General features: G+C 38.3%; 1 protein-coding gene across 2 annotated transcripts in view; it reads right to left on the minus strand.

Annotated features, from left to right (window-relative positions):
• Window positions 1-65: 65 nt before the first annotated feature.
• Window positions 66-25,034, minus strand: part of zyx (zyxin) — a 43,503-nt gene continuing 18,534 nt past the window's right edge. For both annotated transcript variants that reach the window (XM_067449116.1, XM_067449115.1), the window contains exons 3-10: window positions 23,730-23,986; window positions 12,394-12,489; window positions 10,886-11,659; window positions 9,728-9,848; window positions 5,901-6,070; window positions 5,564-5,742; window positions 1,984-2,104; window positions 66-1,890 (exon numbers count right to left, since the gene is read on the minus strand). In XM_067449116.1, coding sequence (XP_067305217.1) covers window positions 1,777-1,890; window positions 1,984-2,104; window positions 5,564-5,742; window positions 5,901-6,070; window positions 9,728-9,848; window positions 10,886-11,659; window positions 12,394-12,489; window positions 23,730-23,986 — 1,832 coding nt within the window. In that variant the 3' untranslated portion in view covers window positions 66-1,776. The remainder of the gene's footprint in view (window positions 1,891-1,983; window positions 2,105-5,563; window positions 5,743-5,900; window positions 6,071-9,727; window positions 9,849-10,885; window positions 11,660-12,393; window positions 12,490-23,729; window positions 23,987-25,034) is intronic.

Genomic DNA, 25,034 nt, shown 5'->3' on the forward strand with positions numbered 1-25,034 from the left:
AAACTGAAAAAGATGGGAAACATTTTCTAATAAATGCAATGACAAATTAAACAAAAACATTTGTCAATTTTATAGTTTTATTAGTTCAGAATACAGTACAAATGTGGAAGAAAAACAATGATAGCAAAAACAACACATTGGCATACTTTCAACCGTAAACATACACACATTCACATATTAAGAGAGGAAATTAGATGTTGAGTTTACAAAAAAAAAAAAAAAGTAATGTTAAATGGTAAATACATGGAGGCTAAACCAAATGGTCCATAATGCCTTACTGAATTCAGCAGTATTGAGATACCAGCATGAAAATGAGGCAACCGTGAAACATGACGCATAAAACACTGTAATAACAAGAACAACAAATCATGCATAACACATTACATTTGGTCATGTATTTTTTTTTTTTTTTTTTTTTTGGAGCCATTGTTTTATTCATCTGGATCAAATACTAGAATTTCTTGGACATAATCAAGTGAAAAGGCCAAGAAGAGAAACAGAGGTGTGCATAGATAAATAAAATGAATGTTTCTGAGCTATGTAAAACAGATGTAATTTGATATCAGCGCTATCTTAAAGCCAAAACGACTGGTCTTCGCTAGAAAGTAGTTGCTATTGTAAACAACAAAACAAATGAACTAAAATGGCAATGTGGGAAAAGATAGAATTCTGTGCATTAATTGCTGTTAAAAATGTTATATTAATGAAAAACATTTAAGAGTTCAGTTTGTTCATAATCCTGTTAGTTTGTCTACAGTAACACTGATGAATTCTACAGTTTTTTGATGGTAAATCTTACTGTATATAACCAGAAGGCTCTAGTTAAAGATTTTGTGCAGATAATACTCTCTCATCCATGATCCAGATGTTTTAAAAGAAAAAGCTTCAGCTACAATGTCATAGACTTATTACAGTATGTCTACGTAAATATTACAAGAGGCTCAGTGATCGATGTGCATTTCTTTGGAAATACTTAATTGCAAACCGATTTAATTGTTCAGATGCTAAATACATCCGGCAATATATGGAATGAAAGCAAGTGAACTGATACTGGCATGATAATCGATGCTAACTTAACAATCAGGTTTTGTTCGACATGTTTTAGGACAAAACAAATGTGCTTTTTAAAATATTTGTTCATTTGGAGGTAAACAGTTCTATAAGTGAAGCATGCATGACAAATCGCATCTCTACTTGCTTTAGTTTTTTGCTTATTTTACATTTGTTGTGACTACAATTTCACAAAGAGCCCTTCACATCAACTACAATGTATGTTTCAGAAAAGCCTTATTGAAAGTGCATGGATGACTGTGGATATACAAACTATACATCTTGCCTCAGTAGTCAGCTGTGGTACAATTTATGGATGTTTTTTTTTTAAAGGCATGCTGGGAGTTGTACAGCTGTGCAGTTCAAACGGAAGTGCAGTACATTACCTCTGCACAGAATCAGCCACTACAGTAATAAATGTCCTAAAATCACTACTCTGACACTTTACATATCAAACAGTATACGGGTAAAAATTGTTGTATGTAACATTCAACATGGAGGCACTAACATTGTGCTCGCACACATCAGGTCCTAGCAGAAGGGCTCTGGATAAGGCCATTCAGAAAAAGCAGCAGAGCTTTGTCGAGAAAAGGCTAAACTGACATTGAGCAAATATGAAGAAAATGAGAATGTAAAACGGAAGAGGGAATTAGAACACGTACATTTTCAAAGCTGAACCAATTATACGTCTTAAATTCGGTTAAGGTGTGTGTACGTTTCCACCAATCACTGTTTGGCCTGCTTGGCACGTTGGGTGTGGCATTTCATGCACAGAATTCTGCCATCCAATGGGTAGCAGCCATCAGCGTCTGCCTCGATGGACAGGTGACGAGCACAATCCTGCAATGAAAGAGCAATTTCTTATTTTAAAACATCTCTTAATTTGAGGCTAGAACAAATAGGTAAACATAACAAAAGGAAGAGTCTTCTTACCTCACATCGGTAGCACTTCAGGTGAAAGTTCTTCTCTAAAGCGACAACCCTGATGGTCTCTTCACTTCCAGGGTCGGGAACAATCGGCTCATTGCAGCTCACGCAAAGTGGAGAGAAACGGCTGAGAAACAGAAAAAGGAGGAGAGAGGTTTAGATAAAACATTTCGGTAACACTTTACAATAAGGTTTAACATTAGTTAAAGGAAGTGTATGTAAGATTGTGGCCAAAACTGGTACTGCAATCACTATCCCCTCTCCCCCTCCCCCCTGACTCGAGGTTGCCAGATAGGCTGCAGATCCAGCAGGAACGTTTGTAGCTGGAGCTGTGGTAACTAGAGCAGATCTGGCAACCCGGATGCCGAAACACTACTGACTTCATGATTGGTCGATAGGTGGAGGGCGGAGCTTCAGGCCAAAACACAACATGTTAACATCAGCTGAGGGCTGCAACAAAAACTTTTAATTTACAATATTCTGGCCGGACTGCTGTTGTCAGTGATATAAGTGTTTGAAATTAACATGATTTCTTAATGTCTAATGACATATCAGGGTCATTTTATGATTAATTGAAATACATACAGTTCCTTTAAAGTATTAATGAACAATGATCAATACATTTGTTACAGTATTTTTTTATCTTTGTTAATAAAAATACAGTACTTAACTGTGCATTAACAGCTTTTAATTTTAATACTGTATCAGTAAATGTCAAAATTAACATTAAAGGGATAGTTCACCCAAAAATGAAAATTCTATCATCCTTGCTCACTCTCAAGTTGTTCTAAACCTGCATGAATTTCTTTCTTCTGCTCAACAGTTGACGAGCCCCATTGACTTCCATAGCATATTTTTCCATACTATAGAAGTAAATGGGGTCCATCAACTGTTTGGTAATGTTGGAACAACTTGACGGTGAGTAATGACTGTATTTGTTTTTTTCGGTTGAACTATTGCTTTGACTTAGTCCAGACGGCGACGCGTTTGAATGTATACATAAACATTTTGTAACGCATCAGAGTTTCGTCCACATGGATCCTGCATTTTAGGACCCTGAAACCGATATATATTTTTTAAAACCGGGTCCCAGAGTGGATAAATCTGAAAACGACAACCTTCCTTTCTCGTGTTTACAGCCAATCCGTATATTTTGAAAAACGGTGATGTCATCACACTACGTCCCACACGGTAAAAACTAGAAGGGATACAGCTACGGGCACTGGGCATGCGCACATCAATATTGCGTCATTTAATCACTGTATTTGTATTATTGTAAGGGTAGGTTTAGGTTTGTGGTAGGTATAGGCATTAACTAAACACAATTTATTTATTATTATTTTTTCGTGAGATTTTGCCTCACTTCCTACAATTGCTTTACCCCTTCTAGCCACAACTCTTCTCCGTTTTTAGTGTATTTCTTGGTGAAGGCCGGTTCGCGAACAAATAGTTCTTTTTAACCGGATCTTTTTAGTTAACCGGTTGAACCAGTTCACCAAATCGGACTGAATCGTTCTAAACGGTTCGCATCTCAAATCAGCGATGATCCCACAAGTTACTATAGTTAATCACTGATGAGTGACAGTCCCTCTGAATAGAAATAAACTAATATCTTGAATTATATGTTGTAACTCCAACCATTAGCTGAACTAAGACATGTTTTGCTGAGAGATCTGATCATCACGTTTGAAAACATCATCACAAAGCTGTCTTATATCTGTATTATTTTAAAGTTTGGAAACAATGGATTGTAAAACGTTCAAACTAAACATTTATAATTGTTTTATCAATAATGCATGATATTTTCAGGAACAGCTTTTTTTCTTATTTAATTTCTAAGTCGATACACATTTTAAAATGTAATCAAAACAGTAGGTTTGATATAGACTACATATTCAGCTTGAAACAGTTCGCAGCTCAGCACACACACACAGCTACAGCGGTTCTCGAGTCAGGAACGGGTTGCAACGGTTCTCGGATCACCAGTACAGAATCGAGAACCGTTTCTATCGGACACGTTCGATCGTTTGGACATGTTCGATTCTGAGAACTGTTTCTCTCGGAGTGGGACAACTGATGCTGATAATATGAGCACAGGTAAACTAAGGATTTGTGTAAGTATGTTATGTCAATGTAAGTTTATTTAATCTGTAAAACATCAGTGTTTGCACGACTGTGGCTGTATTGAGTGCTGTTGCAAAACATAAATGAAAAAACGTATCCAAGATGATGATGATGTCAATAATAATTATTACTATACTAAGTTTTGATTACAAATACTTTATATGAATATGTTTGAATGTATTTTCATCCGCCGGTATAATAGAAATGGCGTCATTATGTAAGGACTTAAAAGAACCGGTGATCTGTTTTTTTTTAACCGGTTCATTAAAACGAACTGTCCGAACTGAAAAGAACCGAACATCCCCTCACTAGTATTTCTGTGGCAGAATTAGGCAAGGCAAGGCAAGGCAAGTTTATTTGTATAGCACATTTCATACCCAATGGCAATTCAAAGTGCTTTACATAGAAATTAATTAAAACAGTGGTAACAAATGCATGAGAAAAAAAAGAATATCATATGGACGAATAAAAAATTAAAAACAAGCATAGTTAAAACAGTCGTAAAGATAATAATAGTAATTAAAAAAAAAAAAAAAAATACAGCGTCACACACTGGCCTGGCATGTATACTACATCGTTTTGAGTCGGTTTCAGGGGTTTCGTGTGCGTGCAGATATTTCTTGAGACCAGGGGGGGGGGGAAAGATTGGATTGGGAAAGCTCTTCGTGTAGATGTGGCCTAAGACTAATAACATTCATGTTTCAAGTGTTAGTTTATATTATAATATAAGATACTGTTAAATTACTATTAAACTTTTTTTTGCTCTATGACAATTGTTTTTACAATACATTTATTTTTTATTTATTGTGTATAATTTTAGTTTTTTCTCTTGTTCTAGCCAGACTTTTGACTCTTAAAATTAAAAATTCATCACAAAAACATGACGATTAAAACCCATGAGCAACGTGAAATAATAAAACGGTTTCAATATACATTGTGCAGGAATTATTTATAAACTTTTTATACAAATTACAACCATGCCCAAGTTGTGGAGTCTATTACAATAAACAATTTTGCCCCGGTAATGTTTTCGCAGTAGTAGTTTTATAAATATTTTTAAACTTTATAAATATGGGACAAGCATGTTAAATAAAATTGCTTGTGGGCAAAATTTTCTAATGCTGTAATTCAATTACAAAAAAAAAGTATGAAAATACTATTTATTTGGGTGTATTTAGGTTACATAAAAAGCTAACTAAGAAATACCTTAGCAAGACAAATGCAACTAATGTCTGCAATTAATATTCCAAAATGAATCCCAAATTAAACAATTTAACTTGTGTTGGAAGTTTCATTTTACAACGTTAAAAGTGTCCTTTAGTTAAAGAAACCCTATATAAAATATCACTGTTTTGTTCATTACACTGATAACTGATTGAGTGGGATAATTTGTTAAAATGCTAAAAATTATACCAGTATAACTGAGTGCTTTGATTGGTCTGTGATTAGTGTGATGGCTCACCGATGGTAATCTTTGACACAGTAGGGGTTGTTGTCGTCATCGGTGATGAATGGAGCGCCCTCCAGGGTGCAGCTGCAGGTAGTGCAGCGGAAACAGTGGGCATGGAAACACTGGCCCACTGCCTTCAGGACGCGGTCTTTGATCCGCTCCCCACAGAGGGAACACACAGACAGAGATTTCTGGAAAGACACAATCAAACCCAAAGACAAACAATAAGAAAATGCTACTCTTTAAGGAAAAACAATGGTATTTGTCTGATAACAAAAAAGGGTAAATGTGTCAATTAAAAATAAAAATGGAATATGAAATTTCAGGTGTCTAAACGGGTTTGTCTCACCATGTAGCAGTCCTCACACTGAGGCGTCCCATCGTGGTCGTAGAACTGCATGCCCTGCAGGGGGAGCTGACAGGTCATGCAGCAGAAACAATGGGAGTGGAAGAGTTTCTCCATCGCTCTTACTGCTGGCTGAGATCTAGACAGAGCTTCTCCACATTTACCACACACTTCTGAAAGGAAAAATATGTTTATATTAGGAAAGAAAATAGAGATTGAGGAAAACAAGAGATTTATGTGGTAAAGAAAAGTTCATTTTGCAGCAAACAGAGATTAGTCTCCAGGGCGATAAGTGGGTGACTGAAGAGGTTGTACTAAAGTAGCGTACTCTAGAGGTCTCAGGCCCTGTTTACACTTGGTATTAAGATGCGTTTTGGTCGATTAGATCACAAGTAGATGAGGGAGACACATTACTGTTTACACCTGGTATTTTAAATTCATCTCTTTTATCCACTTTCATAGCCTGGATGCCAGCCGAACTTAGCCCCGCCCACAACATTTAAGCTCCAGCAGTTCAGTCTGGACTTGATCAATATAGGGGTAATTATGTCCAAACAGAAACTGTTCGAACCAATGAAATTGTCAGGGTGGGCTTTAGACGATGATGGACAGATGATAAACAGTAATGTAATCATCCACATCATCAAAGGGACTTGGCAACACAGTGCAGTTGAGTTCTGTTGACATTTGACAACTATGCGTCGCTCCGTCGCTCTTATTGGTTGTAGGTCTATCCAATTGAGGTCTTTCCTGGTTCGGTTAAAACACGCCTCATAATTACAGCCCAATGGAGCAGTATCAGACTCATATTCTGACTAGAATTGAGTATGACAACGTCAGGCTACCACTTTCAACCACTTCGGTCCTGATTTCTTCAAGGGGAAAGTCTAGGGGGTGGGTAAATGTATGGACTTTTTACCAGATCTTTCGATCTAATGGACAAAACAAGCTAGTGCAATTTACATATGAACGCACCTGGAGACGACGGAAATGGTCTTGCTCTGACAGTCGCAAGATCACTCCAAACATAGTGCTTGGTACGTTTTTCATCTTCAAACCAAAATTGGGTCTCCCGCCAACAAATTTTAAATCCCATATGGCAAGCACGCCTCCCATAATGTCAGTGGTCTTCTGCGGAGAGTTTACACTACGAAAGCAATCTGGTCAAATGCGTTTTCGACTACCACTGGAAATTGCGGATAGTGGATAAGCTCAAAATGTTTTAGACCCATTTTTACTGGTACTTAGTGTCGTCCACTTGTGATCCGATTGGCCAAAATGTATCTAATGCTGCGTTCCAGGCAGGCTCTTGAGCTCGTAATTACAGCTTTAAACCACGACTTGCGACTTTGTAGCATTCCAGGCGAAGTCATGCCAAACTGTCTGAGCGTAAAGGAATTGTGGTAGCTAGATGTAAACGAAGCATGTTGGACCGTACAAGGCTTATGTTCCTTAGCTAAAGGTGCTTACTCCTTGCTTATTGGAGGGAAACAGAGGATAAAAAATGGTGCATAAGGCAAGAGAAGCTTTTATATCTTTTATTTTATTTGTATATCCGTAGGGGTTGCCATTGTTGTTTCGCAGGCTACGTGACGTCAGAGCACATAGCTGGGAGTACGTGGATCTAGTACGAGTTCACAGGTGGGAAGTCATGGGTTTGACTGGCGTTCCAGTGATCTTTCAAGGGTAGAAGGTTGGAAAAACACGGGTTATGGCTTGCCTGGAACACAGCATTAATACCAGGTGTAAACAGGGCCTCAGTTCAACAGCACAGCCCCACCTTAAAAGCATTTCTGATCAATCCTACCTTAGCAACTGTTGCCATTCTCTATATAGAATGCAACAGTTAGGTTATAGAAGTAAAAATCCCATTCAAATTTATTACTGTGATAAAGCTGAACCGTCATCTTAGCAAACAACAAGCCGGGTAATAAAGAACTAAATCAAATCTATGACCAAGAATATATCAGACTTAAAAATAAACCATGAAACACAGGACATGAATACACAAATCAAACTTTATTTCAGTTGTATGTGAAAGTAGGTTGATCAAATTAAAAACTAATCAAAAAGTATTTTTAGTTTTCACCTGCAAGAACATCTAAGCTACTAAGAAACCTAAAAAAAAAAAAAAACACCTCAGTGCTGACGAAGACAGAGCGAGATCATTACAACACTCATCCAGAGAGATCCAGACACGGAAGAGGTGAACTGCTGTGGTGTTTAAGACACTGATAATGAAGTAATAAACTGAGACAGAGAAGCTAAACAAGCTAAAACCCTACACAGATAGATAAAGAGAGAGGGAGACGGAAAAAAAAGAGCAAGAAAAGCCTAGCGCCATTACCGAGTCAATGTTTATCGCAGCTTGTCTGCCGTGCGTTAAACAAGAGCCATACGGATGACTGAGACTGAGGCTTAAATTAACATCAAAACCAGGAAATCACTGAAATTAGAACAAATGAAAGAGAGTGATCAAATCTTAAAGGGATCCCCTGGTGTTGAGACTTGTATGGCTTAATATAACATTAATGATGTCTCTTACTGAAATATGTAATAGAAAACCCATGAAAGATCTACATTATTTAAAAAAATAGATTTTATATTTGGATCATGGGCGGCGCCATTTTGTTTGCGTTCTAGGTTGATGACGTAGAATGGTTGCACTCGGCAATCAGCTGGCGCTACCCGTAGCTATTTTTACCACAACGCAACTCGAAAATTGTTTCAGAGTTAAACAAAACCAAATAATTGCTTTGTACTTGTACTTAAAACACACTCAAACATACATGTGCACACAAACTCTCTCTCTCACAGACTCACACACACCCCAACAGATCGGCGAGGATACACACACTGCGTGCGTGCATGCATACATCACCCTCATTCACTATTTCCTGTATTGATATCATAGATAGACGATTGATATGCAGTAGAATCAGATTAACTGTAATACCTAGTGTGACCAGCAGAGGGAACTATCTAGGTATAGGACCATGGGATAGGGGGCATGAGGAAGAGAGGCAGGATGTTTTGGTGATGATGCATGGGATGTTGGTTCGTGCATTAAAGTTTGAGCACAAGCTCAGTGAATTAAAACCTCAATCTTTAAACTTTTATTTTTAAGGCACGAATAACATTCCCTACTTTAGTTCACTAATACAACTTGAAGGAGTGAATGAAAACGAGTGCGTGAATTCGGACAGCTGTTGTGTGTAAATCGGCTGTACACTCGTTATTGCGGTGCAACTTGAGACTGAATGAGTGCACTCGAACATGTCCACTTTGGTTTCGGACACCACTACAAATGGCCGTCCCTTCAAATAATGCCCTATTTCAGGGTATAGGGGGTCGATTTCGGATTCAGCCCCTGTCATGGATGCCCAACACCTCGATTGAGACAGAACAGTCTGTCAGGTGTGTGTGCCCACCCGCCGATCTGTTTGTGACTTTGTGTAGGTGAGTTTGTGTGCACATGTATGTTTGAGTGTGTTTTTAAGTACAATACAAAGCAATTCATTGGTTTTGTTTAACAATGAATCAATTTTCGAGTTGCGTTTTGGTACAAATAGCTACGGGTAACGCCAGCTGATTGCCGAGAGCAACCATTCTACTTCATCAACCTAGAACGCAAACAAAATGGCGCCACCCATGGTCCAAATATAAAATCGATTTTTTAAAATAATGTAGATCTTTCATGGGTTTTCTACAACATATTTCAGTAAGAGACATTGTTTATGCTATATTAAGCCATACAAGTCTCAACACCAGGGGATCCCTTTAAGGGTGTGGGTGAGTACACAAGGTGAGGTGATCCACAAGGTGTGTACCTGAAGCTGGAGAGGTGATTACAGGAGGATGTTTGTCCATGTCTTTGATAAAGTCCTTAGTCATTTTCTCCAGCTCTTCTACTTCCCTCATAGTGAGAGGAGCTCCACCAGAACCAGACACCTGAAAACAACAGCAAATGTTTGCCATTTTTTTAGAAATGACTTTTTTTGTGTGTCAACTTTATACATTTTAAGCAATGTTAACATCTTCCATTGATTTACACTGATAAATGTTTAGAATTCAAAATTTAGCCAATCACCATGACTGTAGTATTTGCAAATTAACAGCAATTGGCTTTTTTCCGACAACCATTTGCATACTGAAATGTGACTGGTCTTTTCTTACATCTACAGTTACCTTTACTGCACATAGATAAATGTTGCATTTATTTTGATTTATTATTGTCGATTCCATTTATGCAGAATATATGCATATGCAAAAACTAAAACCTAAGCTTTAACACTATACTTCAATATAATCCATTTGCGTGCTTTATTTTTATTTATCCTATAACTTAATGCTATTCAAAAGTTATGGGTCGGTTTTAAATAATATCAGTAATATTATTTAAGTAATATTTTTAAAATGTTTTTGAAAGAAGTCTTTTATCCTCACCAAGCAGAATATTCAGTAAACAAATACATTAAAACCAGCAATATTGTGAAATATGAATACAATTTAATAATAACTAATAATAACAATTTAATAATAACTTTTCTATTTTAATAATATTACAATAATATATTAAAATGCAATTTATTTCGGTGATAGCAAAGCTGAATTTTCAGCATTATTACTTCAGTCTTTAGTATCAGATGATCCTTTAGAAATGACTAATATTGATGCTTGATTTTTTTGTGGAAATCCATTTCAATAATTTTTTAATAGAATTTTATTGGATTTATTTAATGTCACATTTGATCAATTTAATGTGTCTTTTCAGAATAAATCTCAAAATTTAAGACTATTTCATTTACCAAACTAAAGCCTTACACTTAAGCTTTCCATAACTGTAAAACTGTCTTAATTCAGGAAATAAACATTTATCTGAAGTTATTAGCATTCATTTAAAAAAAAATGTTCTTGCCCTGTTATCTTATCTAACCAGTACCTTTATTTAAATTACTGCATAACGTTACAATCTAAGGAACACCCACCTTTGGTGGAACAGTGTTTCCTGCTGGTCTGCTGAACGATGAGACGGGTGATTTCATAGGTGCAGCAGGAGAGGGCGGAGCAAAGCTTTGCTGGGTGCCAATGGGTGAATTTTTAGGTGCAACAGAAGAGGATGGAGCAAAGCTTTGCTGGGTGCCAATGGGTGAATTTTTAGGTGCAACATGAGAGGGCGGAGCAAAGCTTTGCTGGGTGCCAATGGGTGAATTTTTAGGTGCAACATGAGAGGGTGGAGCAAAGCTTTGCTGGCTGCCAATGGGTGACTTCTTGGGTGCCACAGGAGAAGGCGGAGCAAAGCTTTGCTGACTGCCAATGGGAGATGTTTCAGAGTGATTGAAAGCAGGTGTGGGGGCGGGAAAATTCACTGGAGGAGCAACAGGGGCTGGAGGAGCGGCAGGAGGAGGTGGTGGGAAAGAGCTTTGGGCAGGGGTTTTAACGGCATGGTTAAATCCTCTCGCGCCTCCAGAAGGTGCAGCACTAACTGTTTTGGAACCAAAATTTGAATTCAGCTGACTGGGAGGGAAGTTGCTTTTTGCAGCAACAGCTGGACCTTTAGCCAATGACTGTACAGGAGCAGTGGCAGAGGCTGTGCTCTGATTGGCTGGTCGTGTTCGGGCACGTAGCTCCTCAGCCCAAGGGGCAGGGGGAGGACGATCCTGCAGCTCAGGAGGGGGCAAAAAGGAGAGGGCAGGCTTAGGGGCGGTTGGTGGTGGTGCTACTGGCTTTGGTGCTGCTGCTGATGAAAACTGGCTAGGCAACTGAGCAAACAAACAGACAAATACAGAAATATGTCACACATCAGATGGGGAAATGGAACTTACAAAATCTCTAAATTGTGGCATCAGAATGTCGCAAGATTAAGATTGTGAAAAATATTTGTTCCTTATTATACAGTTATTATTAGTCATGGAAACAAAATATTTAGTTTAAGGCTTAATTCACCCAAAGATTAGTGGTTCATAAAAAACACAAATTCTCCCTTATTTAATAATTGCTTTATTTTTAAAAAAAATAATACTATAATAGGATTACAGCATCAAGGAGGATGACTGCATCAAGTTCAAATTATTAGTTTTCAAATTGATTCATTTTCAAATTATTTATTCTTAATTTAGTAAATACTATGTAAAATAAATATAAATAATATCGCAGTGTTATTTACTATTTTTAGTGTGATATTATATATAAAAAAATATATATCTTTACAGCTTTGTATTGGTCAATGGCAACCCTAAAAAATCCTAAAACATTGGCATCTGCCATCAAAAATTCCATATCTGTAGACCTCTATGTAAAAAAGAGCAGCATTAATCAAAACATCTCCTTTTTGTGATCTACAGAAAGTAAGCCTTGGAATGGCATTAGGTCAAGTAAATATTGACAGAATTCAAAATTTGGGATGAACTATTCCATTCGAGGGAAATTCAAGGGAAATAAACTGACTCTTGAAGGTCAAGATTAGAATGTCAGAGGTTAAAGTTTGTGCATTTACCTTTGGGTTGAAAGGTCCACTAGTCTCCATCTCTGACAGCATATCGGTCAAAGAGCCCAGCTGCCTGTCAAAACTCGTCTGTTTCTCTAACAGCCTCTATGGACAACAAACGAGAGACAATATGGGAGAGAGAAATTATGGGGGGAAAAGATGAGACGAGATGAATGTGGGGTGTAGAAGAGGTTGGAAAGGATGTGGTTTAGGAGAGGAGAATGATAAAGGGTGAATCAGCCATGAAATCAGATGTAGTGTTGGAAAGAGTGCAAGAGTATATAAATGTGAGGCAATAAAAGGGTGGGATAGAGTACAAAGCAATAAAAAGGAATATGTGAACAGAAAACCACAGGGTCAGAGCTGAAAAACAATCCAAAGTACATTAAACGTGTGAAGAATATACAAAAGAAAACTTGAGAAGTCTTCGTAGATTATATAGATGTCTAGTTAAAGTAATTTGATCAAAGTGTATGAGAAAATAAAGGGGCAGAATGTGCTGGTGAATCCGCCCTGACAATTAAATGAATCCACAAAAGCTCTTAAAAATTTGGAAGAGCTGAGAAAGACACAAACAAATTACAGCCTTGCTCTCAGAAAACCGCAGCACTGTTCAATCACTACACATCTTCAATGAAGAAACATGCACTTTCTATAGTTGTTGCCATCCAAAGTTCTGAATTTAACCAAATTGGAATATCACAATTTTTTTTTTGAATAAAGCACTGTTTCCATCCCATGTGTTCAAGAGAATAAATTGCTACTTTCTGGGAAATTGGCACAAATGATCTGTAAACTATAATAAAAAAGAAGCCACTGGTGCTAATTTTTCATACATCAAATGACTTGTGCCTTAGAGCATGCAGACGAAACACTCACGTTACTGATGCTCGGGTTAGTCCAGTTATCCAGTCATGTCATCCGTTTAGGCAAAGTTTATTGTTGCACATCAAGGCATTTATTCTGTAAATTTAAGTCTTTCTGTCATAGTTTATGCACATCTTCTTATTAACAAAAAAAAACAAAAAAAACATTGTGCACCTCAACTTAGTATACATTTTTATGCGTATTTTAGAATCGAAGTATTTCTGTTTTTAAATGCAATAACCCAAAACAGATGAATATCTCATGACAATCAACTCCACTGCTTGGCAGTAGAAATAAGCACACTTAATTTTAGAAAATATTTGGGATCAGGCACTACTGTCAACTAGTTTAGGTAGCAGCCAATTAGTGATGTCTTCAGTTATAGCAATGCAATGTGTACTGTTTTTTTTTATTTTTGTGCTTATTTCAGCATGAAATCACATTTTTGGTGGTGCGCAAAATTAATATTAGGGACGCGCACTATATCAGTACCGTATCAGTTATTTTAAAGATATATTTTTGGCAGCACTTAATTTTACAGTCCTGGGGCATATTACATTAACTTTCTATCGTAGTTCTTAACTTAAGAAATTTTCACAATTTTGCATTATAGAAGCAAATCTTAACTTGATTTAGGATTCTTATCCTATCTTACAAAATCACATTTATCTGTAGTTAGGAAATATGAAAACGCTCCATTGAGTTGGGTAATTAACTGTCAGGTCTGTTACCAAGCAACCAACAATGCGCAAACTGCTTCTGAGGTAACTTAAACCTAAAATCAAAATGGAGAAACAACAGCGTGCTTTTAACTTCAGCACGGTAGAAATTAAAATTGAGAAGCTTTTTACACATTTTTCAACAACAAAAAAAGAAATAGAAAAAAAAGGCATTAGTCACTTGAAGAATGACCGGTTATGCTGTGTGTCGGCTCGTTGGCTTCTGTAATGTTGGTCGCAATTCCTCAACTAACTGCAAAATCATGTGTCGTGGGAGTCTGTAATTACTTATGAGTATTTTATTAAAGCACAGCACATTCTGGGTGCTCCAAAAGTCTTTTCATCATCAAATGTTTGCTGTTCTTCGTCTTATATAATAATAATGTAACACAATAAATGTACAATACAACTGGGCAGCAACATCATCAGGACGCAAAGATTTATGGGTATGTTTAGCCAGTTTACATGGCCTGGCATAGAGGCTAGTGTTCTGGCATGAAAATAATTAAAAATTAGAGCGAAAAACTAAATATAATCATACAAAATGCAGCTACTAATACAAACCAAACATCTCTGGTTAACTAGAAGAGCATCATTTCATTTGTTTGTTAAAGGTCCCGTTCTTCGCATGTTTTCGAAGCTTTGATTATGTTTACAGTGTGCAATATAACATGAGTTCATGTTTTGCGTGTAAAAAACCCCAGTATTTTTCACATTATTTACTTATCTGAACACCGCTGTTTCCTCTGTCCTAAAAACGACCTGATGATTTCCTTGTTCTATGAAGTCCCTCCTTCAGAAACACGTAACGAGCTCTGATTGGGCCAGCACTTCCCGTGTTGTGATTGGACAGCAGCTTAGCGCACTTTGCCCGGAAAGGTCCCGCCTCTTACTATAATGGGGAGATGCAAGCGCTGAATGCGCGCTCTTCTCCACGTGGGAGAGCAACAAGACCATGCCCCCTATTTTGCGTGTTCTTGTGGGCGGAGGGTTAGTCAACAAACGGTTCTAGTGACGTCATTACAGAAGGAAGTGCCGTTCGCTGTAGGCTTTGAAAGGGAACTTCTGTTAAATAAAATATTTCGCTTGGCATTGAACTTTGAGCTTTATAATTTTACAGGTATTATTTATGCTCTAACAGCAACATTTCACACTAACTAAAGTTTGAAGAACAGGACCTTTAAATAAGAGGCGATCTCCCACTTGTTGCCACTGTTTTCAGTGGCGCGGATTTCTCTTGTGGCTCGTAATCTAACACTTAACGTCGTTGCAGAGATTTTCTATTTGTTCTGTTGAAATCAGGAAACAAAATGCACAAAAATTGTCCATGCTCGATGTACAACGTGATGATATTCAGTTTTGATGAGGAAAAAAAAATTACGAGGGCAGATTAGAAACGAGAACTTCTGACAAACTTAAAGGACAATTAGACCATTAGGGATTGTAAGCAAAGTTTGCGAATCTATGCCTTTATTCTATGCCTTATGAAAAATCTTGGCACTAACGCTATATTGTGTTTAGATGCAAGAATTAAACATGAGATCTATATCAATAAAATGTATCCAACTCCATTTAATGTACAATGTACTGTTAATGCCATCTTTTGGACAGTCATCATATTGCATTGGTTATCTTTTCTTGTCCTCAAACGCTCTAATCTGTTTATTTTTAAATTACACTTAGATAAAAAAAGAAAATCAACTGTTTTATTGGTTGTATTACTTTATTATGAAGGTAATCTTGGGCCTCCTTACTTTTGCTATCCATGCCATTCGTCGTCTTTTTGTCACCTCTGAAAAGTGTCTTAGTTGTACTATTATTTTCCTCGATGGAAAACGATAAAAGGATATCCCGTTCTTAAGCTTTATGCCACTTCTATCGTGAGAATCCCTATTGCCGTTTATAACACAGCAGGTAGATGGCATCTTAAACATTGCGTTCTTACCTCCATTCAAATAAGGACTCTGGCGCCCGTTTGTGCCGCGGATTCCCAAAATGCTTTGCACTCACCACTGAGAATACGCCATGATGACGACACATTAGCGATCTCTATAAATGTAACGCCAATCACAACTGCGTAATAACTATACACAAACCATGAACCTACACCTAAACGTAACCTTAACATGTAGTTACCTTATATTAACCAGTACTTTCTTAGGCAAGTACACGGTAAATACATGCAAGTGCACGTACTGTAAAGCCAGGGACACACCACGACATCAAAGAACAAGCTGCGTTAAAAACCGACAGTTTTGTCGCCTCGTGTCACCAGTGTCTGGACTAAATCTTAACTTGAATGCACGGCACAGACTACAGCGACAGCAAACTAGCACATGCATTCTGCGCCTGTGTGTAAGGAATAAACTGTCTATATCAGCAGGTATCAATAGTCTATATTTGATATACAAAAGGAGAAACTGAAACAAGGATATACGCAGATACATGAAATGTAAACAAAGCAGCGTTTGCTTACCATTTTAAATGTCAGTTAACTTAATTCCTTTTAAGTGGCTTATGTTATGAAAATATTCACATTTTAAATACTCTAATAGGATAGCATAACATTAGATCAGCCTTCTGCCTGTTCCGTCTCAACTTACTCGCTCCCTTTCATAATTTTCGCTTGAATTCTCATGCACTGACTCATTCGCTAAACTGAACATCCAATCAATCCAATTCCTACTCTCACCAATGGCCCAGACACCGATTCAACATGCTGAATCGAGCAAACTGCCACCGACGGGAGCCCGACGAGAGCCTACGTGTGGAACAGCATGCTCCGTCCAGCTGTTTTGGAACACAAGAACATGTCCTCCAGTGAACACGTAGCTTTCTTAAGACAAATAAGTTAAACTTGTTGTTCAGACAAAAGATCAGTGAGTTTTGCCCATCCCAAAAATCTTTATTATAGCAAGGAAACGTTTCAAGAAAAACGTTGGATTTGCACTGTATTTTCATTGCTGTTAGTAGCAACAGCGGGTCGGTTTGATGAAACGAGGCCCTGCGAGAGTGATGATGTAGCCCAATTACATCGCACTCACCACAATAACACATCCATAAATAGAGCCAGGGCTTATATGGACAAGTCAGCAGACAGCACACTTAACTGTCTCTCACAGGACAGCAGAGTTTACTGCAGCAAACTGCTCAGCTTTCCCATCTTCTCTTTTTACAAAAAGAGTCACTACAGAAGACTGTAAAATGCAATGCAATCTGGAATGCCATATCAGGCCATAAAGATTGAGAATTAACGATGCACCAAAATGAAGAAAAACGTAAATTGCCATCAGATTTTTTTTTTTAATTCAACAATACAGTGATGTTTTGGGGCTCTTTAATGTGGCATGACAGATCTCTGTACCCAACTCAGTTCAAGCGGTAATATGGGAAACAATCATTTTTACTACTAGCCTGACATCGTCATACTCAATTCTAGTCAGAATATGAGTCTTGATACTGTTCCATTAAACTGTAATTATGGGGAGTATCATCCAGGTTGTTTTGCTGCATAACTCGGTTGTAACGAGTGGTTATTTCAGTCAAAGTTGCTCTTCTATTAGCTTGAATCATTTGGCCCATTCTCCTCTGACCTCTAACATCAACAAGGCATTTTTGCCCACAGGACTGCTGCATACTGGATGTTTTTTCCTTTTCACACCATTCTTTGTAAACCCTAGAAATGGTTGTGCAAGAAAATTCCAGTAACTGAGCAGATTGTGAAATACTCAGACCGGCCAGTCTGGCACCAACAACCATGTCATGCTCAAAATGGCTTAAATCACCTTTCTTTCCTATTCTGACATTCAGTTTGGAGTTCAGGAGATTGTCTTGACCAGGACCACACCCCTAAATGCATTGAAGCAAATTCCATTTGATTGGTTGATTAGTTAATTGCATTAATGAGACATTGAACAGTTGTTCCTAATAATCCTTTAGGGGAGAGAGTTATATTATATTATATTATATTATTATTATATTATATTATTACACGGCTCTGTGAAATACTTGATTCTGATTGGTCAATCGCGCATTCCAGCGGTATGTTATTTCCAGATAACAACCGCACATACGGGTACTACGAGTTATCTTGACCGGTACTACTTCTATGCTTAACGCTGGCGCCATCTTGTGGCTTAAACAGCCGTGGGTTACAATGGAAAACTTCAAGGCAGATTTCCTTTATAATGTTTTTAATATAGATATTTTTCTTACACAAACGCATCGATTCGAATCAGAAGGCTCTATTAACCCATCGGTGTCGTGCGGAGCACGTTATTTGACGGACAGCTGCATTTTTTATGGACTTCAAACACAACTACTTGGATTAACATTAGCCTGGACTTTTTAAATATAACTCCGATTGTATTTGTCTGAAAGAAGAATGTCTTATACAGCTACGATAACTTGAGGGTGAGTAAATCATAGGCTTGGTTTCATTTTTGGGTGAACTAACCCTTTCAGCATTCATTTTCAACATTTAGCAAGGGCATATGACAAATCTTCAGAAATAGATAAAAGCTTAAAGCAGGTTGGAACTGTTTTTCTTCGCGGAATCTTTGCGTAAGAGCTAATAAAATATTTAATCTCGAGACAATATTTTGTGTCTAATAATTATTTATTTGAGACTAGTAGCCATATAGCAGAATAAACCCCTTCAGAGTGATGCAATGTCCTGATCATTCTGTCGGGGTTTATTCTGCGATAACAACCAGCTGGGTGTTCATTATATTAATTTAGATTAGATTATTATATATTATATTACAGTCCCTGACAAAAGTCTTGTCGCTTGTGTACAAATTGACCTAAAGTGCCGCTGAAATATATTTCTAATCAAGATTTTTCTACAAGAAATGGCTCATTTTAATCCCACCATCTTTTGTGATAATGTTTCAGTGAAAAACAAAATTTTCAAAAAGTATTCTAATATTCACAGCTTGGTAAAGCCCATTGAGTCAATTTTTGCAAAGACATAAGTGTTGTCACCTTGTCATATGAGCTTCACCTGTGACTAATAATGGATCAATTAGGTCTCAGGTGTGTATAAAAAGAACCCCAGTACGCTAGACCTTCACATCAACTGCAACTAGACCTCTGCAAACATGCCTAAGATTCACCCAGAGACTAAAGTTTTGATTATCAAGAGGCTGAAGACCAGATCCACTGCTGATGTGGCAGACACCTTCAATGTGTCTCAGCGTCAAGTACAGAGGATAAAAAAAAGATTTGAAGAGACTGGAGACGTTTTTGACAAGCCCAGGTCAGGCAGACGCCACAAGACAACTGCTCGAGAGGACCGTTTGTTGGCTCGAAAATCCAAGGCCAGCCCATTTTCCACTGCAGCAGAGCTCCACGAGACCTGGTCTCCTGAAGTCCCTGTGTCAACCAGAACAGTTTGTCGGATTCTGCCTCGAAATGGCCTCCATGGTCGAATCAGTGCCCAGAAGCCAGCACTAAACAAAAGACAATTGAAAAACCGTGTGGCATTTGCCAAGGCCCACAGCCTGCTAAAAGGATGGACGCAGGAAAAGTGGCAGAAGGTGGATTTTCAGATGAATCTTCTGTTGAATTACACCACAGTCGCCGCAAATATTGCAGGAGACCTACTGGTGCCCGAATGGATCCGAGATTCACCCAGAAAACAGTGAAGTTTGGTGGCGGAAAACTCATGGTCTGGGGTTACATCCAGTATGGGGGTGTGCGAGAGATCTGCAGGGTGGAAGGCAACATCAATAGTCTAAAATACCAAGAAATCTTAGCTACCTCTTATATTCCCAACCATAAAAGAGGCCAAATTCTGCAGCAGGACGGTGCTCCATCGCATACTTCCATCTCCACATCAAAGTTCCTCAAGGCGAAGAAGATCAAGATGCTCCAGGATTGGCCAGCCCAGTCACCAGACATGAACATCATTGAGCATATGTGGGGTAGGATGAAAGAGGACGCATGGAAGACGAAACCAAAGAATATTGATGAACTCTGGGAGGCATGCAAGACTGCTTTCTTAACTATTCCTGATGACTTCATCAATAAATTGTATGAATCCTTGCCAAACCGCATGGATGCAGTCCTTCAAGCTCATGGAAGTCATACAAGATATTAAATTTGAATCTCACAGCACCACAACTTAATTTGCTGACATATTTTTGTATTTGCAGTAAATTTGTTACATTTCTGTATAGGCGACAAAACTTTTGTCTTGCCAAAATTTGACCTTTCTGTCTTGATTAAATGATAAATATCTTTTCTGTGAAATTTATTTATTTCAGTGCATTAAACATCATTTGGGAGGGTTTTAGCTTTTCATACGAGCTATTTCTAACACCAATTAATTAATTAAAAGTCAGGTTAATATCAGGTATTTCTAGAAAATAGATAAGCGACAAGACTTTTGTCAGGGACTGTATATGTCCTGTTTTTACTACGCGATTAGCATAGAAGAATGACGTGGAAGAGAAGAAATTCTTGATTAAAGTCGTTATTTAATATTTTTGTGCACAAAGTAATTCTCGTCACTTCATAACATTAAGGTTAAGCCACTGGAGTCATATGGACTATTTTAACAATGACTTAACTACCTTTCTGGGTTTTAAAAGTTACAACGACATTGCTGCCTTTGGGTGGTTCAGAAACTCTCTCGGATTTCATCAGAAATATCTTCAGTTGTGTTCTGAAGATGATGAAGGTCTTACAGGTTTGGAATGACATGAGGAGGATTAATTAATGACAATTTTCATTTTGAGTTGAACTAAGCCTTTAAGTGTTATGTTTTCATGTTATGAAAAAGTTATTATAACCAAAGTTTAAATTATTTAAATAGGAATAAAATGATATCATCATTTTCAAAAATACTGATTCCTACTGTCCAATTTAAATGTTTGTATATTAAACAAATGTGATTAGTTGATTATCAAAACTTTATTTTAGTAAAAAAAACAAAAAAAAACAAAAAAAGAATGGTGCATTGTTAGTAAGAATGGAGTCTTCTTCTTTCAGCTGTTCCCTTTAGGGGTCGCCACAGCAAATCATCTGCCTCCATCTAGTCCTATCCTCTGTATCCTCTTCTCTCAGACCGACTACCTTCATGTCCTCCTTCACTACATCCATAAACCTCCTCTTTGGTCTTCCTCTCGACCTAATGCCTGGCAGCTCTAACCCCAGCATCCTTTTACCAATATATTTACTCTCCCTCCTCTGAACATGTCCAAACCATCTCAACCTGGCCTCTCTAATGTTGTCTCCAAAACATCTTACATGTGCTGTCCCTCTGATGCACTCATTCCTGATCCTATCCATTCTCGTCACTCTCAAAGAGAACCTCAACATCTTCAGCTCTGCTACCTCTAGCTCTTCCTCCTGTCTTTTCCTCAGTGCAACTGTCTCCAAACCATACAACATCGCTGTCTCACTACTGTCCTGTACGCCTTTCCTTTCATTCTTGCTGGTACTCATTTATCACACAACAGGCCTGACACTTTTCTCCACCCATTCCAACTAGGGTTGGGTGATGTCCCCTAAATTGGCAGTTGACGATGTTTACAGTAAAACATTGCGATAGACGATGATATCGTCGTTTGTTTTTATTTTTATAAAAAGATATACTTTACTACGCTCTGTATTTTATCTCTTTACATAAATACTATTTTCTACTTAAAAACTATAATTTCATTATTTTAGTAACCAAAATAAGGATTCACCCGCACTAGGTTGCACGTGATGGGGGAAAAAAGTAGCTTCCTTCCACTTAACAAGGGTTGTGCACTTTTTATTTTAATTTATCTCTTTACATAAATACTTTTTTCTACTTAAAGCTACATTTTCATTATTAACCCAGTGTTTTGTATGTGAATGCTGTTTTACGTGAATATTACCACAAGAGTAAAGCACAAAGCTTTGTTTACAAAGGAAATACATTTGCAGATGTAACATTGCAGCCCTGGATGAGAGAGGTGGGCTGAGCCCAATTTAAGATTTGCCAGCTTTTTAATTCTGTTTTGCGACCTGGTCACCCAATTCTCAGATTTCTGAAGTTATTTTATTCAATGTTATGTTTGTGCTTGTTATTAGAATTGAGGCATGTCAAGTTTATTTGAATAGCGCATTTCACACCCTGCGATTTTCGTTTTCTCTGGCAGTGCATAATCAAACATAGCCTAAATGTCTTGACCCTGTGGAAGATAAAATTCGCTCTTCAGCCCTTTTACAACAAGTGTTGCTTTGCAACATTAGGAGAAAACATGAAGACAGAGATATTCGAAAAGGTGTCTATCCAGCTCGTGTCCCACATTCATCTCAACGCGCAGACCGGCATAGGACGCATCTTTACGGAGGAAAAGGCTAGGAATCTATCTAAAAATCTTTTTTGGCATCACGATGGCGGCGCTCCATCGTGATTTCAGTCAGCCATCATGATGGACGATGATATCGTCCATCGGCACAACCCGAATTCCAACCTGCCTGCACACGCTTGTTTCCCTCTTTTACACACACTCCCCATTGCTCTGGACTGTTGACCATAAGTACTTAAAATCCTGCACCTTCTTTACCTCTTCTCCCTGTAACCTCACTGTTCCACTTGGTTTCCTCTCATTCCCACACGTATTCTGTCTTGCTGCGACTAACCTTCATTCCTCCTCTCTCCAGAGCAAGCCTTCACGTCTCTAGACTTTCCTCCACCTGCTCCCTGCTCTCACTACAGATCACAATGTCATCCGCAAACATCATAGTCCATGGAGATTCCTGTCTGAACTCAGCTGTCAGCCTGTCCATCACCACCGCAAACAAGAAGGGGCTCAGAGCCGATCCTTGATGCAGTCCCGCCTTCACCGTAAAGTTCTCTGTCTCACCTACAGCACACCTTACCACTGCTCTCATACATATCCTGGACCACTCTAACATACTTCTCTGCCACTCCAGACCTACTACAATACCACAGCTCCTCTCTTGGCATTCTGTCATATGCTTTCTCTAAATCTACAAAGACACAATGCAGCTCTTTCTGACCCTCTCTGTACTTCTCCATTAACATTCTCAAAGCAAATAATGCATCTGTAGTGCTCTTTCTTGGCATGAAACCATACTTCTGCTCACAAATGTCCATTTCTCCCCTTAGCATTGCTTCCACTGCTCTTTCCCACAACTTCATTGTATGGCTCATCAACTTAATACCTCTGTAATTTCCACAACTCTGCACATCTCCCTTGTTCTTAAAAATCGGCACCAAAACACTTCTCCTCCACTCCTCAGGCATCCTCTCACTCTCTAAAACCTTTAACAACCTAGTTAAAAACTCTACTCCCATTTCTTCTAGACACTTCCATACCTCCACTGGTATGTCATCAGTCTCTATCTTTAACCACTCTAACCTGCTGCACATCCTTTCCATCTCTATCCCTCTGCCTCGCCAACCGATACACATCCCTCTCACCTTCCTTACTATCTAACATTGCATACATGTCCTCATACGCTTTCTGTTTGGCCTTTGCCACCTGTCTTAACCTCAAGCTACATCACCCTATATTCTTGTCTACTTTCCTCCATCCTCTCACTGTCCCACTTCTTCCTAGCTAACCTCTTCCTCTGGATACTCTCCTGGACTTCCTCATTCCACCACCAAGTCTCCTTGTCTTCTTTCTGTGAAAGCTTTTTGATCTTAACCAGAAATAAGAAAGTCATAAAGGCTGGGAATGACAAAAGGGCACGTAAAGACTTGTTAAGATTAAAATCAAATCGTAATAAATCTAATATTTGGAAACCTACCTGAGAGTTGACACCTGAACCAGTCTCGGGGAGAGGAGGAGGTGGTGGTGGTGGTGGTGGGGGTGGGGGGAAAGAGGCAGAAGGTGCAGAGATTAACTCCTCGGGAGGTGCAGGGAGGTGCAGGTCTTCTGCAACTGGGGGCGGGGCTGGGAATGCAGGAGGAAGGGCATCAGATGCAGGGGGTGTGATTTGGCATTCTGGAGGAGGGGCTGGGAGCTCGACATCATCCAGAGGAGGAGGAGGAGGGGGCGGGAAGTCTAATGAACGAAGGCAGTGAATTACATTACACTCGCACCAATTCACAATGACAAAATCGCTTTCTGCATTGTTCTTTCACCTCAACACAAAGCACAAAAGCATAGCTTATCTACATACTGCACATTATCATACAATGCTTTGCTCACATATGGAAAAACTCTTTAGATCATCAGAACTTGCACTTGAATATACCACATCAGACAGAAATGTAATTCAGCTCATATTCAGCTGTTTATCTACAAAATGCTTTCCACACTTGGCTCAAAAGTAAATACTTTAACAGACGTGTCTGAAAATGCGCTCTGTTGCAAAGTGCATATGTTGTAATTCTAGCGAGGAGAGAATTACTACATTTGCTAAAAACAAGTAGAGTGAGCTTTCTTAAAATGAGATAAAGGATCAATGCCCCACTAGTGATATGATATAATGAAGAATAAAGGCTCAAAAATTCTTTTGAGAAAACTTAAATAGTCTCACATTCTATTTGTATTTTTTAAATTATTTTTTAACAACTACTTTACTGCTTATTATGTGTGGTGCAAAACACATGAAACAGGAAAATATATAAAAAAAGAAAACCCCTGTAGACCCTCATGATGAAGATTCAAGGTCAATAACTCTTTAAATAGCAAATAAGTTGAGGTTTTTATGATAAGGCTAGGTTAGTTTAGTAAAAATCACATGTGGTTCAACTGTCTGAAATCTTAAAATATTTATGAATGAACAATTTCATTAGCCTAGAATTCTAGATGCACCCTAGCGGCAGCAAATCTAGAGTTAAGCAAATCTGGAGTTAAGCTTTTCTCTGAGAAAAGAACAAAGAACGGCACTGAAGTTCTTAAAAAGGGAAGATGTGTTCAGAGTTTTGCTGACCAGATACGGCGAAAGTTTAATATATCAACCAGCTCCGCTTCACGTTGCTCTGGTTGGTTGTAGCGCTATCCTATCGCGTGCAGAGGGAGTTTGAAAGACAACCGTTTATCCCGCCCTTCGGATTGAGCCCTGTCAATGGTGAGTTTCCAGACCAAACATCTTGATGAGGGTCTG

This window comes from Pseudorasbora parva, chromosome 7 (genome assembly GCF_024679245.1).
Source record: "Pseudorasbora parva isolate DD20220531a chromosome 7, ASM2467924v1, whole genome shotgun sequence".
NCBI lineage: Eukaryota > Metazoa > Chordata > Actinopteri > Cypriniformes > Gobionidae > Pseudorasbora > Pseudorasbora parva.